The 17,926-nt window shown below is 34.9% G+C and overlaps 1 protein-coding gene across 12 annotated transcripts in view; it reads left to right on the top strand.

Annotated features, from left to right (window-relative positions):
- The window catches only part of POT1 (protection of telomeres 1), a 107,064-nt gene that overhangs the window by 19,258 nt on the left and 69,880 nt on the right, over window positions 1–17,926 (top strand). For all 12 annotated transcript variants that reach the window (XM_055347505.2, XM_004046148.4, XM_055347504.2 and 9 more), the window contains 2 exons: window positions 12,492–12,606; window positions 13,631–13,678. In XM_055347505.2, coding sequence (XP_055203480.1) covers window positions 13,670–13,678 — 9 coding nt within the window. In that variant the 5' untranslated portion in view covers window positions 12,492–12,606; window positions 13,631–13,669. The remainder of the gene's footprint in view (window positions 1–12,491; window positions 12,607–13,630; window positions 13,679–17,926) is intronic.

Genomic DNA, 17,926 nt, shown 5'->3' with positions numbered 1-17,926 from the left:
GTGTGTACATTATATTTGTATGAATACATTTAAAAATGTATTTGAGTGTATAAATGTGTTATGCTTTTTCTCATTACTCTTAGGGTGTGTCTGATTGTGTACCTGTCTGTGTTACACACCTATGTGTGTTTATGTTTGTTGGGAATTCATAACTTAAAGGGTTTTTCTAGTTAACATTTTAGATGTTTTGAGGTATGATGTAAAGAGATGCAAATTCTCGTTTCTTGTGAGGTGAGGAGATTAAAGAACTTATTTTTCTGTTTCTTTTCCTATCCTTTGTTTATTTTACTTAGTTCAGTGGCAAATAAGGTCTATATTTAAAGAGCCATTAGATAGTAAAAACCACTGTTTCTTTTTCAAACGTTTATTATAGCCAATTTTTAACATTTAACCAGTTTTTTTCAGAATTAAAATTTTACTAATAATATTATATTTGTATGAAATCTTACAGATTGCAAAGTGTCTTCGTATATGTTTTTCATTTAAGCATTAACTGTTAGCCCTCTGTGATGATGGTGATAAGCACTTTTATTATGAAGATAACCCTCTAAGGCTAACATTTGTTAAAGGACTTAGAATAAGTAGAGAAACCACTCTATCTCCACACCTTTTTTTTCTTACCTCATGGTAGTATTATGGACTTGACAATCTTGCAAATATTTGTCTGAGAAGATTTTGTTGTTTTTGTGTAGTCATGATTTAAAAACATTCAGACAGTATGGCAGGCTATAAACTGAAAAGCAAAAGTTCCCTTATTCCCACTGAATCCCCTGCCATTTCCTAGTCCCATTCTTCAGGTAAAAAAAACACTGCTATGCTTTTTTTAGTACCCTTCCAGGTTTTTTATATGTGTGTATATATATGTGCACATGCTTTTGTATGTGTCTGTGGGCATGGATAAGCCTGTATGTGCATATTTTTCACCAAGTAACTATCTGTTTTTTGCAAGTTTGCTTTATTTTTACCTAATATATCTTGGATATTTTAGAGATGTGTTTTAAAAATAAATACATGCTATCGAATATCAGAGATCAATTTGTTTATATTTTAAATATATTTCACCTTTATCCTTTAAGATTTTTATATTAAATGTTTATTTGAGAAATAGTATAAAAGGGTTATGATATGAATTAACACAACATGTATAGTACATCTACAAAACATGTACATTACATTAGGTATTAGTGTTTTACCTGACATGTGAAGTGTTTTCTGCTATTGAAATACATTTTAAATAGGTATTCATTAAAATAGAATAGAACTACACTAGTTAATTAGTACCTGTCAGATAACAGAGGTTGTTAATAATGGTAAGTCAAGGTTTCTTGCTTTTAAAATATAGTGATGTGAAGACTGAGGTCACATTTACTTTAAATTATTTCTGGATTTAAAACCCAGAAATGCTGATTATTTGAGGGTCTAATATACCCATTTATTAAAGTATCAAGGTTGAAGATTGTTCCAACCCAAAGGTAAAACTTTTTGCTTAAAGGAATGAGTTTTCTCCAATTTGATTCTTAAACGCTTCTTTGCCATTTGCTTGTTCGCTTAAGGGTAGCGTTGTATTTGAATACAATAATCCTAAAACACTAAAATGAATTTTAACAAGATTTTAATCCTTGCTTTGGTAGACTAATGTGATATATTTTGCAGAAATACACATGCTGTAATTAAGCCTTCCTCTGTATGAGACATTTTTTGTTTTAGTTTTCATATTTTAAAGTCAATTTTAACATTTAATATGTGGACATAAAATATGAGGAAAGACTTTTCCAAAGTATTCTGAAAGTTAAAAAAAATTACCACAAAACTGTCAAAAATAAAGACACTTATTAATATCTTTTTTCTCCCTGTATCCCTGTTAGAGTTAGTTCTGAAAGAGGAATTAGAGTGGTGCCTGTCTTGAAAGTCAGGAGATTTGGATTCTTGTCTTGGTTCATAGCTAATTAACTGTATGTGACCTTAGATCATTTATTTATTCTCCCTGGCCCTTATTTTCTTATCTGAAAAATGAAGACGTTTGATTACATGGTCTCTAAGGTCCTTTTAAGTTCTAAAATGCTAACAGTCTATGAAGTAAGTTTTGTAGTAGTTGTACAGTTTATTTTATTTTAAGATTCGTGAAGGTATACTATCTACATATGTATGAATATTAATATCTTTGATTATTTATTTAGTTGTCCAAACATTTGTTAAATGTTTTTGTATTCTATGATAGATGTTGGAGATATAGCAGTGAATAAGACAGTCATGGACCTTGCCCTCATAGAGCATAGTGTCCCCTGGAGAAGAATTAAACAATTATTACATAATTATTTTATCCAGATATGATATGTAACTATGAATACTGAATAGTAGAATGAGAAGAGTAATGGAAAAATGATCACAGAGATACTTGGGTTATAGATTGCAAAGAGAGAATAGCATATACAGAGGCCTTGAGCAAGCATCCTGGAATAATTAATGAATTTTGAGAAGACAGAATACCAGAGTGAGTCACACAATATGTGGCTGATGTGGCTGGTGAGGTGGGTAGGGGTCAAATCATACAGTGATTTGTAGGCAATTTAAGAATTTTGGTTTTTAATGCTAATATTATTCACATACATTACTTCCAATTATGACCTTGGTATTACTCAACCCAGTACATGCAAATGCTCATGAAATACATTTTTATAGAGAAAATTTTCTGTCAATCACTACACTATCAATGCCATCAGGTCCCTGGTTTCTGCCTGTACCCTTACTCTTGAAAAATGTTTTAAAATATGGTAACCTAACAAGATTTGTAAGGTCAATATAGAAAAATTATTTAATGCTTGTTAAAGTCAAATAAGTGTTTTTCATTTTGGATTATCAGTTATTTTATATTTTCAATGCCCTTTTCTTGCCCACTAAGTGTAATGACTTGAGAATTTTTGAGGTATTATTTGTTAAAAATTAGCAAACTAATACACGAGTCTTGTAGTTTATGCTATTATTTGCCTGTTGATTTGCTTATTTCACCACTGACTGTTTCCTTTATTAGGAGGTACTAACATATAAAAACCATATTTGTTAATATGCAAATAATCTGATATACTTTTTAAAATACATGTTTAAAGCTTTGGTTTTTTAAAAAATACTTTTTAAAAGAAGTTTTAGGTTCACAGCAAAATTGAGAGAAAGGTAGAGAGATTTCCCTCACATTCTCTACCTGCAGTTATGCATAGCCTCTTCTGCTATCAGTGTTCCCTCACCAGAGTGGTATTACAGTTGGTGAACTTGCAATGACATCATTATCACTCAGGTTTACATTAGGGTTTACTCTCGGTGTTGTACATTCTATGGGTGTGCTCTGCCTATTCATCCTTCCCTTTCCCTAACTTCTGGCAACCTCCAGTCTTTTAGGTAGAATCATACAGTATGTGGCCTTAATTTTGTGGGGGGTGAAGCAGTTAAGTTAATTGTTGATTTTTTGAAGAACACTTCTTGTTGTTAAGAAGACCTTTACTGACTTCATTTTTCTTCTCTGAGACTGGTTTGCAGTAAATATTCTATTTGGCTATACTAAACAGGGAATTGTTTAATGGCAAGGGAGCTCACTCTTTGTAAGGCAATGTGACAGGGATGACAGGTAGTACAGACACAAAAGGGAAATGACCCATTTGCTAATATTGAAGCATCTTAAATTAGTTTAAAGATTTCAGTGATTCCAAATGTGTTTTTAGTTTTATAACTCGTATATGCATTGATAAAGCCTTCTCACTTTTTGTAGCATAGTATTTTTTCTCCAGGCTGGTCTCCTAACTTTTTTCACCCAATTGAGTTAAACATCTACTGTGGTATGTCAGAATATACTCTTGGCACAGATCTAGGTAATTCCAATTCTTGTTTGAATGGCTGCAGTATGCTCTTCTCAGAAGCTTAGAACACCCCATATAAAATCTCATTTTCAATTCGATCTAATGAGTGTTTATACAAACTGCTATTACCTGTTATATATTTTTCTTATCCTCTGTGTACTTGAATGTTTTAAAAGCCATTATGGTTCATAAATTCATGGAAACTGGATCCTAAGAGCTATTTATTTTTTCCCTCTTTGTTTAGTTCTGTACTTCAGTTTTTGCCAGTGTTAATTCATTAATTCACCAGATATTTGTTGAACACTGTGAACAGAAGCCTCTGGCAGCCATTTATATGAAATATACACATGAATAAGACATTATTTTATTTTATTTTTTATTTTTTATTGTACTTTTAAGTTCTAGGGTACATGTGCCCACCGTGCAGTTTTGTTACATATGTATACATGTGCCACGTTGGTATGCTGCACCCATTAACTTGTCATTTACATTAGGTATTTCTCCTAATGCTATCCCTCCCCTCTCCCCCGACCCTACGACAGGCCCCGGTGTGTGATGTTCCCCACCCTGTGTCCAAGTGTTCTCATTGTTCAGTTCCCACCTATGGGTGAGAACATGTGGTGTTTGGTTTTCTGTCCTTGCAATAGTTTCCTCAGAATGATGGTTTCCAGCTTCATCCTTGTCCTTAGAAAGGACATGAACTTATCATTTTTTATGGTTGCATAGTATTCCATGGTGTATATGTGCCACATTTTCTTAATCCTGTCTATCATTGTTGGACATTTGGGTTGCTTCCAAGTCTTTGCTATGGTGAATAGTGCCGCACTAAACATATGTGTGCATGTGTCTTTATAGTAGCATGATTTATAATCCTTTGGCTATATACCCAGTAATGGGATGGCTGGGTCAAATGGTGTTTTCTAGTTCTAGATCTTTGAGGAATCGCAACAGTGTCTTCCACAATGGTTGAACTAGTTTACAGTCCCACCAACAGTGTAAAAGTGTTCCTATTTCTTCACATCCTCTCCAGCACCTGTTGTTTCCTGGCTTTTTAATGATCGCCATTCTAACTGGTGTGAGATGGTATCTCATTGTGGTTTTGATTTGCATTTCTCTGATGGCCAGTGATAATGAGCATTTCTTCATGTGTCTATTGGCTGCATAAATGTCTTCTTTTGACAAATGTCGGTTCATATCCTTTGCCCACTTTTTGATGGGGTTGTTTGATTTTTTTCTTGTAAATTTGTTTAAGTTCCATGTAGATTCTGGATATTAGCCCTTTGTCAGATGAGTAGATTGCAAAAATTTTCTCCCATTTTGTAGGTTGCCTGTTCACTCTGATGGTAGTTTCTTTTGCTGTGCAGAAGCTCTTTAGTTTAATTAGATCCCATTTGTCAATTTTGGCTTTTGTTGCCATTGCTTTTGGTGTTTTAGTCATGAAGTTCTTGCCCATGCCTGTGTCCTGAATCATATTGCCTAGGTTTTCTTCTAGGGTTTTTTTTTATGGTTTTAGGTCTAATATTTAAGTCTTTAATCCATGTTGAATTAATTTTTGTATAAGGTGTAAGGAAGGGATCCAGTTTCTGCTCTCTACACATGGCTAGCCAGTTTTCCCAGCACCATTTATTAAATAGGGAATCCTTTCTCCATTTCTTGTTATTGTCAGGTTTGTCAAAGATCAGATGGTTGTAGATGTGTGGTATTATTTCTGAGGGCTCTGTTCTGTTCCATTGGTCTATATCTCTGTTTTGGTACCAGTACCATGCTGTTTTGGTTACTGTAGCCTTGTAGTATAGTTTGGAGTCAGGTAGTGTGATGCGTCCAGCTTTGTTCTTTTTGCTCAGGATTGTCTTGGCAATGAGGGCTCTTTTTTGGTTCCATATGAACTTCCAATTCTGTGAAGAAAGTCATTGGTAGCTTGATGAGGATGGCATTGAATCTGTAAATTACCTTGGGCAGTATGGCCATTTTCATGATACTGATTGTTTCTATCCATGAGCATGGAATGTTCTTCCATTTGTTTGTGTCCTCTTTTATTTCATTGAGCAGTGGTTTGTAGTTCTCCATGAAGAGGTCCTTCACATCCCTTGTAAGTTGGATTCCTAAGTATTTTATTCTCTTTGAAGCAATTGTGAATGGGAGTTCACTCATGATTTGGCTGTTTGTCTGTTATTGGTATATAGGAATGCTTGTGATTTTTGCACATTGATTTTGTATCCGGAGACTTTGCTGAAGTTGCTTATCAGCTTATGGAGGTTTTGAGCTGAGACGATGGGGTTTTCTAAACATACAATCATGTCATCTGCAAACAGGGACAATTTGACTTCCTGTTTTTCTACTTGAATACCCTTTATTTCTTTCTCCTGCCTGATTGCCCTGGCCCGAACTTCCAACACTATGTTGAATGGGAGTGGTGAGAGAGGGCATCCCTGTCTTGTGCCAGTTTTCAAAGGGAATGCTTCCAGTTTTTGCCCATTCAGTATGATATTGGCTGTGGGTTTGTCATAAATAGCTCTTATTATTTTGAGATACATCCCATCAGTACCTAGTTTATTGAGAGTTTTTAGCATGAAGGGCTGTCGAATATTGTTGAAGGCCTTTTCTGCGTCTATTGAGATAATCATGTGGTTTTTGTCTTTGTTTCTGTTTATATGATGGATTACGTTTATTGATTTGTGTATGTTGAACCAGCCTTGGATCCCAGGCATGAAGCCAACTTGATTCTGCTGCTGGATTTGGTTTGCCAGTATTTTATTGAGGATTTTCGCACTGATGTTCATCAGGGATATTGGTCTAAAATTCTCTTTTTTTGTTGTGTCTCTGCCAGGCTTTGTTATGAGGATAATGCTGACCTCATAAAATAAGTTAGGGAGGATTCCCTCTTTTTCTGTTGATTGGAATAGTTTCAGAAGGAATGGTACCAGCTCCTCTTTGTACCTCTGGTAGAATTCGGCTGTGGATCCATCTGGTCCTGGACTTTTTTTGGTTGTTAGGCTATTAATTATTGCCTTAATTTCAGTACCTGTTATTGGTCTATTCAGGGATTCAACTTCTTCCTGGTTTAGTCTTGGGAGGGTGTATGTGTCGAGGAATTTATCCATTTCTTCTAGATTTTCTAGTTTATTTGCATAGAAGTGTTCATAGTATTCTCTGATGGCAGTTTGTATTTCTGTGGAATCAGTGGTGATATCCCCTTTATCATTTTTTATTGCATTTGTTTGATTCTTTTCTTCTTTTTTAGTCTTGCTAGCAGTCTATCAATTTTGTTGATCTTTTCAAAAAACTAGCTCCTGGATTCATTGATTTTTTTGAAGGGTTTTTTGTGTCTCTATCTCCTTCAGTTCTGCTCTGATCTTAGTTTATTCTTGCCTTCTGCTAGCTTTTGATTTTGTTTGCTCTTGCTTCTCCAGTTCTTTTAATTGTGATGTTAGGATGTTGATTTTAGATCTTTCCTAATTTCTCTTGTGGGCATTTAGTGCTATAAATTTCCCTCTACACACTGCTTTAAATGTGTCCCAGAGATGCTGGTATGTTTTGTCTTTGTTCTTGGTTTCAAAGAACATCTTTATTTCTGCCTTCATTTTGTTATGTACCCAGTAGTCCATTCAGGAGCAGGTTGTTCAGTTTCCATGTAGTTGTACAGTTTTGAGCAAGTTTCTTAATCCTGAGTTCTAATTTGATTACACTGTGGCCTGAAAGACAGTTTGTTATAATTTCTGTTCTTTTATATTTGCTGAGGAGTGCTTTACTTCCAACTATGGTCAATTTTGGAATAAGTGCGATGTGGTGCTGAGAAGAATGTATATTCTGTTGATTTGGAGTGGAGACTTCTGTAGATGTCTATTAGGTCTGCTTGGTGCAGAGCCAAGTTCAAGTCCTGGATATCCTTGTTAACTTTCTATCTCTTTGATCTGTCTAATGCTGACAGTGTGGTGTTAAAGTCTCCTATTATTATTGTGTGGGAATCTAAGTCTCTTTGTAGGTCTCTAAGGACTTGCTTTATGAATCTCGGAGTTCCTGTATTGGGTGCATATATATTTAGGATAGTTAGCTCTTCTTGTGGAATTGATCCCTTTACCATTACTTAATGGACTTCTGTGTCTCTTCTGATCTTTGTTGGTTTAAAGTCTGTTTTATCAGAGACTAGGATTGCAACTCCTGCTTTTTTTTGTTTTCCATTTGCTTGGTAGATCTTCCTCCATCCCTTTAATTTGAGCCTATGTGTGTCTCTGCATGTGAGATGGGTCTCCTGAACACAACACACTGAGGGGTCTTGACAATTTATCCAATTTGCCAGTCTGTGTCTTTTAATTGGAGCATTTAGCCCATTTACATTTAAGGTTAATATTGTTATATGTGAATTTGATCCTGCCATTATGATGTTAGCTGGTTATTTTGCTCATTAGTTGATGCAGTTTCTTCCTAGCCTCAATGGTCTTTACAATTTGGCATGTTTTTGCATTGGCTGGTACCAATTGTTCCTTTCCATGTTTAGTGCTTCCTTCGCGAGCTCTTGTAAGGCAGGCCTGGTGGTGACAAAATCTTTCAGCATTTGCTTGTCTGTAAAGGATTTTATTTCTCCTTCACTTAAGAAGCTTAGTTTGGCTGGATATGAAATTCTGGGTTGAAAATTCTTTTCTTAAGAATGTTAAATATTGGCCCCAACTCTCTTCTGGCTTGTAGAGTTTCTCCTGAGAGATCCACTGTTAGTCTGATGGGCTTCCCTTTGTGGGTAACCTGACCTTTTTCTCTGGCTGTCCTTAACATTTTTTCCTTCATTTCAACCTTGGTGAATCTGACAATTATGTGTCTTGAGGTTGCTCTTCTCGAGGAGCATCTTTATGGCGTTCTCTGTATTTCCTGAATTTGAATGTTGGCCTGCCTTGCTAGATTGGAGAAGTTCTCCTGGATAATATCCTGGAGAGTTTTTTCCAATTTGGATCTATTCTCCCCATCACTTTTAGGTACACCAATCAAATGTAGATTTGGTCTTTTCTTATAGTCCCATATTTCTTGGAGGCTTTGTTCATTTCTTTTTACTCTTTTTTCTGTAAACTTCTCTTCTCAGTTCATTTCATTCATTTGATCTTCAGTCACTGATAGCCTTTCTTCCACTTGATCCAATCAACTACTGAAGCTTGTGCATGCATCATGTAGTTCTTGTGCCATGGTTTTCCACTTCATCAGGTCATTTAAGGTCTTCTCTACTCTGTTTATTCTAGTTAGCCATTCGTCTAATCTGTTTTCAAGGTTTTTAGCTTATGTGCGATGGGTTCAAACATCCTCCTTTAACTTGGAGAAGTTTATTATTACTGATCTTCTGAAGCCTACTTCTGCCAACTCATCAAAGTTATTTTCTGTCCAGCTTTGTTCCATTGCTGGCGAGGAGCTGTGATCCTTTGGAGGAGAAGAGGTGCTCTGATTTTTAGAATTTTCAGCTTTTCTGCTCTGGTTTCTCCTGACCTTTGTGGTTTTATCTACCTTTGGTCTTTGATGATGGTGACCTACAGATGGGTTTTTGGTGTGGATGTCCTTTTTGTTGATGTTGATGCTATTCCTTTCTGTTTGTTAGTTTTCCTTCTTACAGTCAGGACCCTCGGCTGCAGGTCTGTTGGAGTTTGCTGCAGGTCAACTCCAGACCCTGTTTGCCTGGGTATCACCAGCAGAGGCTGCAGAACAACAAATCTTGCAGAACAGCAAATGTTGCTGCCTGATCCTTCCTCTGGAAGCTTCGTCTCACAGGGGCACCCAGCTGTGTGAGGTGTCAGTTGGCCCCTACTGGAAGATGTCTCCCAGTTAGTCTACTCAGGGGTCAGAGACCCACTTGAGGAGGCAATCTGTCCATTCTCAGATCCCAAACTCCATGCTGGGAGAACCACTGCTCTCTTCAAAACTGTCAGATGGGGACATTTAAGTCTGCAGAAGTTTCTGCTGCCTTTTGTTCAGCTATGCCCTGCCCCCAGAGGTGGAATCTGCAGAGGCAGGCAGGCCTCCTTGAGGTGCAGTGGGCTCCACCCAGTTCAAGCTTCCCAGCTGCTTTGTTTACCTAGTCAAGCCTCAGCAATGGCAAAAGCCCCTCCCCGAGCCTCGCTGCAGCCTCACAGTTCAATCTCGGACTGCTGTGCCAGCAATGAGCAAGACTCTGTGGGCGTGGGACCTGATGAGCCAGGCATGGGATATAATCTCCTGGTGTGCAGTTTGCTAAGACTATTGGAAAAGCACAGTATTATGGCAGGAGTGTCCCGATGTTCCAGGTACCGACCGTCATGGCTTCCCTTGGCTAGGAAAGGGAATTCCCCGACCCCTTGCGCTTCCCCAGTGAGGCGATGCCCCGCCCTGCTTCAGCTCACACTCCGTGGGCTGCACCCACTGTCCAACAAGTCCTAATGAGATGACCCCATTACCTCAGTTGGAAATGCAGAAATCACCCGTCTTTTGCGTGGCTCACACTGGGAGCTGTAGAGTGGAGCTGTTCCTATTCGGCCATCTTGGAATGATCTCCATTACTTTCAGTCCAAGGAACTTACAGGACTTTAAGGGCTTTAAAGGCATTAAGAAAAGTTTGTAAATAATACAAAGTGAAAAATGCTAAAACGCTGTATAGGAGAGTTTAGAGGAAGGTAGAATTACTTGTTTCTGAGAGAGAATCTGTGATAGATTCTACCAGGAAGAAGAAGGCTAGACTTTGAAATATAGATTAGGTCAGATATGTACAGATGGGAAACATGTTATTTATTTGTAGCAGTGGCTCAAAATAATAAAGAATATATGTGGAAAAGCACTATACTTATAAGAGGATCCAATTTGTCTAATATTGAATGGGAAGTATGTGGAAATAAAACAGGCAGAGTTGCTTGGGATGAGATCACTGAAGGACTTTCAATGCAGTTTTTATATGTATATTCAAATATAAATCCATGTTTATGAATATAATAAACGCTTTTTAATTAAAAAAAAACTGTGATTGTTATTTCCATGCTGTTGAATATATGCCAGAGGAAGGGTTGTAACTTTTTACTGAATTGTGTGTAGCTACTGTTAAATTCAGAAAAATTTTTCTTATGAATGCTGATGTCCAGCTTTTAGTCATTTATTCTTTTCAAAATTTTTCTTCGTGATAAAAGAAATACGTACATACTCAGTCTTTTTAAAAAGTTTAGATTCTACAGGAAAATAGAAAAAAAATGGTCATCTGTACTCCAACATTTGCATTTGGTGTATAATATTTACTTTTGAAAACATTTTTAAGTGGAACAGAGGATAACAAGAGGTAGGTTTTTTTCTACTTGGATAATTTAGAACTGATAAATTGTTGGCTTCCCTACTTCTGTTTATGTTCCGGTGTTAATTTGATAAACAACTTTAAATCTTTGACTAAAATCTCAAGTTTTCATTTAATCAGAATGTATTGGTTTGAGGTCACTTGAAAACAGAGTGTATATTTCAGTTTGTAAAACTGAAAAAAGGTAACTCAGTTGTTATTTTTATTCCAGAAACATGTTCATTTTATTTTTTTAAACTGCATAAAAGGTTTCAGAGAGATATAAAATCTTCAGTAAGAAGAAAAATTTCTCCCATTTAACTATGAAGAGTTGTGGTAATTTGGCATTATCAGCATACACTCAGTTATGTTTGCAATCTCATGTGAAGAAAAAAACGCAGGAATTGCAGAGCTACAATACCTGGTTAGGGCAAGAGATTTTTAGAAAAGGCAACATAAGGTCTTTCGTTTGATTCATAGACAGTTTGTTTTGGGAGGGCCTGCTTTGTGCCAAGTCCTGTAAATACAGAGCAGAATTAGAAATGACCACTATCTTCAATATGCTCTCAGTCCAATTATTAAATCTGAATAGAGGATTGTGGGAATCAACACCAGGCCCTTGTATGTGCAAAGCACACTGTGGTAATGCAGAAGACTTCCACTTGATAGAGTTTTAAATTATTGAAGGAAGATGACCAAAAGCCCAGACATTTTGGTGTATCTTAAGGTTTCGTTGTTAAAATTAAGGGAGTAAGACAATGAAAAATATATATGCAGCAAGGCAAAACTCTTTTAGTATTTCTGTTTTAGTATTTGGAAAATAAGAAAAGGAAATTTAAAGAATGAGAGAGGAAGGGATAAATGGAGAATGGCTTCTTACTACTGTTACAAACCTAAGTAGAAAGAAAATATCTTTGTTCTTATTAGTATATAAATGGAAATTTCTTATTATGTCCATGCCCTGTATTTGTATGCACATATATTAGTTTTGTAATATGTGGAGTTTTTGCACTGTCATGCCTTTCTCAATGTAGTTTCTCAACTTTGATATTTAGTTTCATTTAAATTCCATCCTTATTACTATTGGAACATCTGAGTTTCACTACATAAAACTTTCTTAATGATTTAGCATTTTCCTGGTCCATGAAGTGGGACGTTATTGTCATCTGTGGCTATATTGTAGCTGTAGATGTTGAAGATGTTTTAGAGGAAGTGGTAGTCTAAATAATGTGTTCGGCAAGTGTTAAACAAGTTTAGGTTAACCAGTTTTCTACTTTATAGAGGTAATTTTTATTCTAAACTTAATAATATAAATAAGGATTTATATGACATTCCAAATTATACGTATTTTGGTGATTGATTCAAAAATTTTTTTTTCTATGTAGGACACCATTGCAGTGGCTAGATATTATTGTTTTTTTAGCTTCTTCATCTACAAGCAGAGATGGTAAACCTTGCATATTTTTGAAAGCATTTGAAGACCTCAAATCAACTGTTTATGTAAGTATGCAGCTTTTATTCTCTAATTATATTGCAGATTTAATGAGCTAAAATGATGGGGTTGAAAGTATTTCTGTAAATCTGCAGATAAACTACTTGGTCTGACTAAATTATTTTAATTGAATATTTTAAGTTTAAAAGATAGAAGTTTTTTTTTCTTGGTTTTATTTTTCGAATGACGAGATAGAAAAGGGAATTCCTTTATATTTAATAAATACTTATTAATGAAACTTACAAAACCGCACAGACATTTTAGACTGGGTATTCTTTGTGATTATACCATCAGGCACTTTGTTCTAGTTGATTTCACTTTAAATTAATCAACTACCCCTCTTTAGGTTTTCCTTCTCCTACTTTATTCGTTGTAAAGATGGCCTTCCTCTCCTTTCCTCTTTTAACACCCTACCTTCCACACACACACTTGAAAACTGCCTTTTTAGTCAAGGCTATTAGGTAGAATTGGGCTAAGCCAAAAGCCTGCAGGCCAACATCTGCCTGTTTTTTTCTAGTATGCACAAAGGTACTATAAGCACTGGTGGTGGCTCTGCTTCATATTAAAATTAATGAATTAGGCTGGAGATGGGTAAAATTTGCAGTTAGAGTGATCACTGAAGCACTTCCTTATTTATTTATTTCTTTCTGAAAACATCTAAGGTTCTATGCAGGAAAAATTTTGGATATCAGCTCTGATTTTCCACTTCTATTGGACTGATAGAAGTTTGCATTCTTTTACATTCTATCCTGAGAACTGAATATTGCTGTGCTTCAGATTTAATCTGTAAGAACACTAATATTTTAATAAAGTACATTTTCATTTGACCTTATATCTTTGCCTTTTTTTTTAAGTTTCTGTAGCTTAGACAACTTTGCACATTTCACCCTTAATTTGTAAGCCATAACTTTATGTCATCCTAGTGAATTTGAATATTTTACAAGTAAGTGTGTACTTTTACTACAACTAAAAGCATGTAATCACATTGGAGGTTATCTGTATACAAATAAGTTCTTTCTTTTTTTCCTTCAGGTTTATGTCAAATCTTTAAGAGATTTTTCTACAGAATCAATGTCTTTGGTAAGATGATATTCAGTTTAATTTAGAGTATTACACCTATACCTATATATGCCACACACATAGATACATGTGTATGTATATTCAGTCCACTTTGTAGTCTGATATTGATATATTATCAATACACTGGAAAAACATAATCTTCACTTTTTTATAGCTGATAATGTTATATTAGAGTTATATATTTTACCTAGTAATCAATATCTGAATATTCTGTTGTCTGGAATATCTGCTGATATTTTGTGTAAGCTGTACATACACAAGAAAAATAAAATAAGTTTTTACTGTATGAAGATCCTTAAATTTTTGTTTTAAACCATAGGCAAATTCATTTCTTTTTACATTAGCTTGTATTTAACCAGACAATTATGTGCTGAATTATATAATTGAACAAATTATATAATTTTAAGTAGTTTTCTTATACTTATGATACATTTCTTTTTAACCATTTTTTCCCACTATTTTATAGCATAGATATAGCTATAGCTTCCTTATAGCAATAGGAAGATGCCCATTCCCATTTTTATAGATAGTCTACTTGTAGCCGAGTGAAACTGGAAGGAAGGTGTTAATAATTTATTGGTATAGTTTAATATGATGTTTATGTTCTACTTATGTTTTTGAACCTTTAGTTTCAAATGGACAGAATTCAGGAACTGTTTCTAGTTGACAATGACTGTAGGACACAGATACTAAATTCTGAGTATTAGTATAATTAATATTTTTGGGGGAACTGTTACCAATAAAAGAACTGATGTACTTTTTGAAAAATGTGAGTTAGCTCTGGTATTAGTATTTCCCAAAATTGTTACAAGTTGTTTAATTTAAAATATTTGATATATCTGCAAACCTGTAAATAAGGCGGGAATAAATGAAAAAGCCTCTGAACTTTGCAAAAATATTTTTTCACAAAGCCTAGGTGTTGTAAGTTAAATCAGGCATAGATCTATTTGACTTTATTTTCCTGACTCATCAAAAGATGCTCGTTTTTACTTTTCTACATTTTTAAACTGAGCATGGATCTTGCAGTTGATATCAAGAAAACGGAGTTACTGTTTTTGAGTTTCTTGTTTTCCTGAAAAAGTGTATTTTTTCGAGAATATAGTATTAAAAGTGTAGTCTATGAGGACCAGGGTGTTTTTAGAATTTAGAAAATAGAGTATTTGTTTTTCAGTGGTAGAAAGTTTGCTTTTCAAGTGACTCAGGGTAATCATTTGATCTTGTATTGTCTTCAGGATTTAAAAGCTTTACTAGCCCACTTATGTGATCTGAAGGCCCAATATAAACTATCCCCTATATTTTTATTCAACCTAATCTTGTCATTACCTTTGACCAGTACACTCCAGCCGTCCAAACCTCCTGGATTTTCAAACATACTGAATGTGTTTTCTCTGCTTGGAACACTGTTGCTTGTCTCATTCCCAACTTCTGTACTTCATTTAATTAGTTCTTTCTTTAAATATCTTTTCAAATAGACCTTCTAAGACAATTCTAAGACATCTCTCCACTTTTATGGTTTGTTCTTCCATTGGTGCAGGGTCTATTTGTGTTTTGTTCACACTTATTTTTAGTGCCCCGTATAGTACATAGCCCATCAATGAATGAATGAAGGAAGGACAGAAATAAATAAAGGAATGAATGAATCGAATTATGCTGCTAGGTGTCTTTCTTCAGGCTTTTATTGTCTGCTGTGCTTGATTTTTGTCCGCTAGTTAACTTTCTGCATATGCTGTAAATTGCATCTCATTTAACCCAGTGCTCACATTTTCTTGACTGATTGATTCCATAATGGGCTGCCCCTTAAGCAGTCAAAAAAAAAAATTGTTCATGTCTGTGTGAAATGTGGATCAAGTGATGTACTTAATGATAATGCTATCAAGTTATCTTTAGTATATCATGAGCCGATGGTTTTCTCATGGACATGTGCCTGTGCTGTGCGATAATGAGCAACTAGCTGTGTGTGGCTATTAAAAATTCAGTTCATGATTTGCACTAGTCATATTTAAATTCCTGAGTAGCCACAATATTGATATAGAATATTTTCATTATCATAGAAGATTCTCTTGGATAGTACTGTTCTAGATTATTTAGTGAGCAATAAAAATCCTCAACAAGTATTTTTGTAAGTGCTAGTTTTATTAACCTAGGAGTTGTTAGGATGTCGTAAATATTATATGCCTGTTGCTTTAGATATTAGCCATGTGCCTTTTGCACCAGCAGTGTGAAACTATTTTCAGATCCCTGATTACATAATGCTAGTATGTGCTATCATTTCTCCTTGTTACTTGTCCTTCAAAATTTAGATTTTGTTGCCACCTTCAGAAAGCCTTTGCTTACCATTCTCCTACTAACTACACTATTTCTCCCGCTAACACATTTGTTCACACTGATTTGGATGTCCCTCTACAGTCTTTTTTTATGGAATACAATACTTTATTGTGTCAGCAAGGGAGGCAAATTGGCTACTAAGATAGGGCTTATTGGGAATCATGTAAATTTAATTACCTTGTTGAAGTGTGAGCTTACTCAATGGTACATTAACCAAACTTGTAAGAATATTAACCCAACTAATTAGAGAATGATTAAGAAGCAAAAAATATCAATTTGTGAATTTATAATGAGGTTTATATCTTAGCTGTTGTACACATAAATACTTGCTGATTTGCATGGAAAGCCAAACAAGAAGTTGTTTATTGGTAATGAATTAACAAATGGCAGTTACTTGGTTGATTATAATGGTTAGTGTCATTGAGTTTTGCTGGCCTTTCCCATTCATCTCTCCATGAGATGTTAAGATAGAATATTGAGTGTAAGATAAGCACATGTTTTCTCCCTACTGTTCAGTATGCTTCTCTTCCGTTTTTTCTCTTTCCATTCCATTATTCCATCATTCTTTTAATCATTGATGAGCTAGCTTTCTTTATATTGAAGTTTGATTAGATTAGCAAATTCTACTCTTTTGTTTAAACTGAGAAGCCTCCTTGGAAAAACTAATTTTTTAATTTGAGTTTTAAAATTTTAACTCTCAGAGTGATAGGTATCCTTATTTCCATTTGATGTTGGGGCCACTTATATAAAGCCCTTTAAGGCTTTATTTAGTATGACTGTTAGTATGCAAACATGTCCTTGTAAACCACTTTCCCTTTTCTTTCCCAACTTATTCACAGTTATTTCAAAAAATAATCTTTTGGTTCTCTTATTATTATAGAACAAAAGGAGCTTGCTACCTGATGTGTTATAAGCCAATACTGTGAAATCAAATTTTTGAGAAAAGAAAAGCTGAAAGTCAGCACCTAAGGAGACACGAGCTGAGCTCAAATATGTCTCCCTGTGCTGTCTTTAAGGCAGTAATTTTATTAGAAAAGTTTTAGAGAGTAGATACTGGGATTAGTAAGTCATTAGTTGGATGAAAGGGGAAGTTTGGAAAGTCCTTGGGCATGCATAGTTATTTCTTCACATTAATGCATGGGTTGCATGTGCAAATTCAGGTGGAGTTAGTATGATGAATGTGATGGAAATTCATACTGTGATATCAGCAAATTCGTTCTCAAATTCCAGTCAGCCATCTTGGTTTCAACTGATTTCAGATAGTTTTTTCCTGCTCTCACAATCAGTAGGAGTTTCAGTAGTATCTCAGCAAGTTGTTTCTTTTCTTATCTGATATTCTGCAAGCTCAAGAATTTTTGTTAGTTGCTGATTTCAACTTCTCAATAAGTTTTCATTTCTTATCTACTATACTGTAAGCCCAAGAATTTAGGCATTGTTAGTTTTAATTCTTTGGGGTAGGGTTTCATTATTAGCATTTTAAATCTTTTTATACCATTTATGACTCAAAACCTGGCTTGAGTTATGAGTCAAAATTTAGGCCTACGGAAAATCTCTATAATAGCATGGGGGTAAGGGGAAGAGAGAAATTGTACCACAAGTTTCAAAGAGATATTAGTTAAAAAATAGAACCAAAATCTCTTAAATTGCATTTTTTAGAATTTGCTCTCTGTTAACAGTTTGATTTATTGTCCCCCAGCTACAGTTTCTTGACCAAATAAGCTAGGGATATACTAACTTAAAGTTAGTATAGGATGATTTAATTACTAAAAGATTCCTTGAGAGTGTCCTTAAAAAAAAGTTTTCTAAACTTAAAAGAGATGTAACTTGTATTGTTAAGACTAGTGTTCTAGTTGCATTTTCAGGGCTTCTAAAAATATCTCTTTATTCCTAGTCATTTACCTTTAATAAAACTCTCTTTTCTTA

Source organism: Gorilla gorilla, chromosome 6, assembly GCF_029281585.2.
Source record: "Gorilla gorilla gorilla isolate KB3781 chromosome 6, NHGRI_mGorGor1-v2.1_pri, whole genome shotgun sequence".
NCBI lineage: Eukaryota > Metazoa > Chordata > Mammalia > Primates > Hominidae > Gorilla > Gorilla gorilla.
This window is presented reverse-complemented; position numbering and strand designations above follow the sequence as displayed.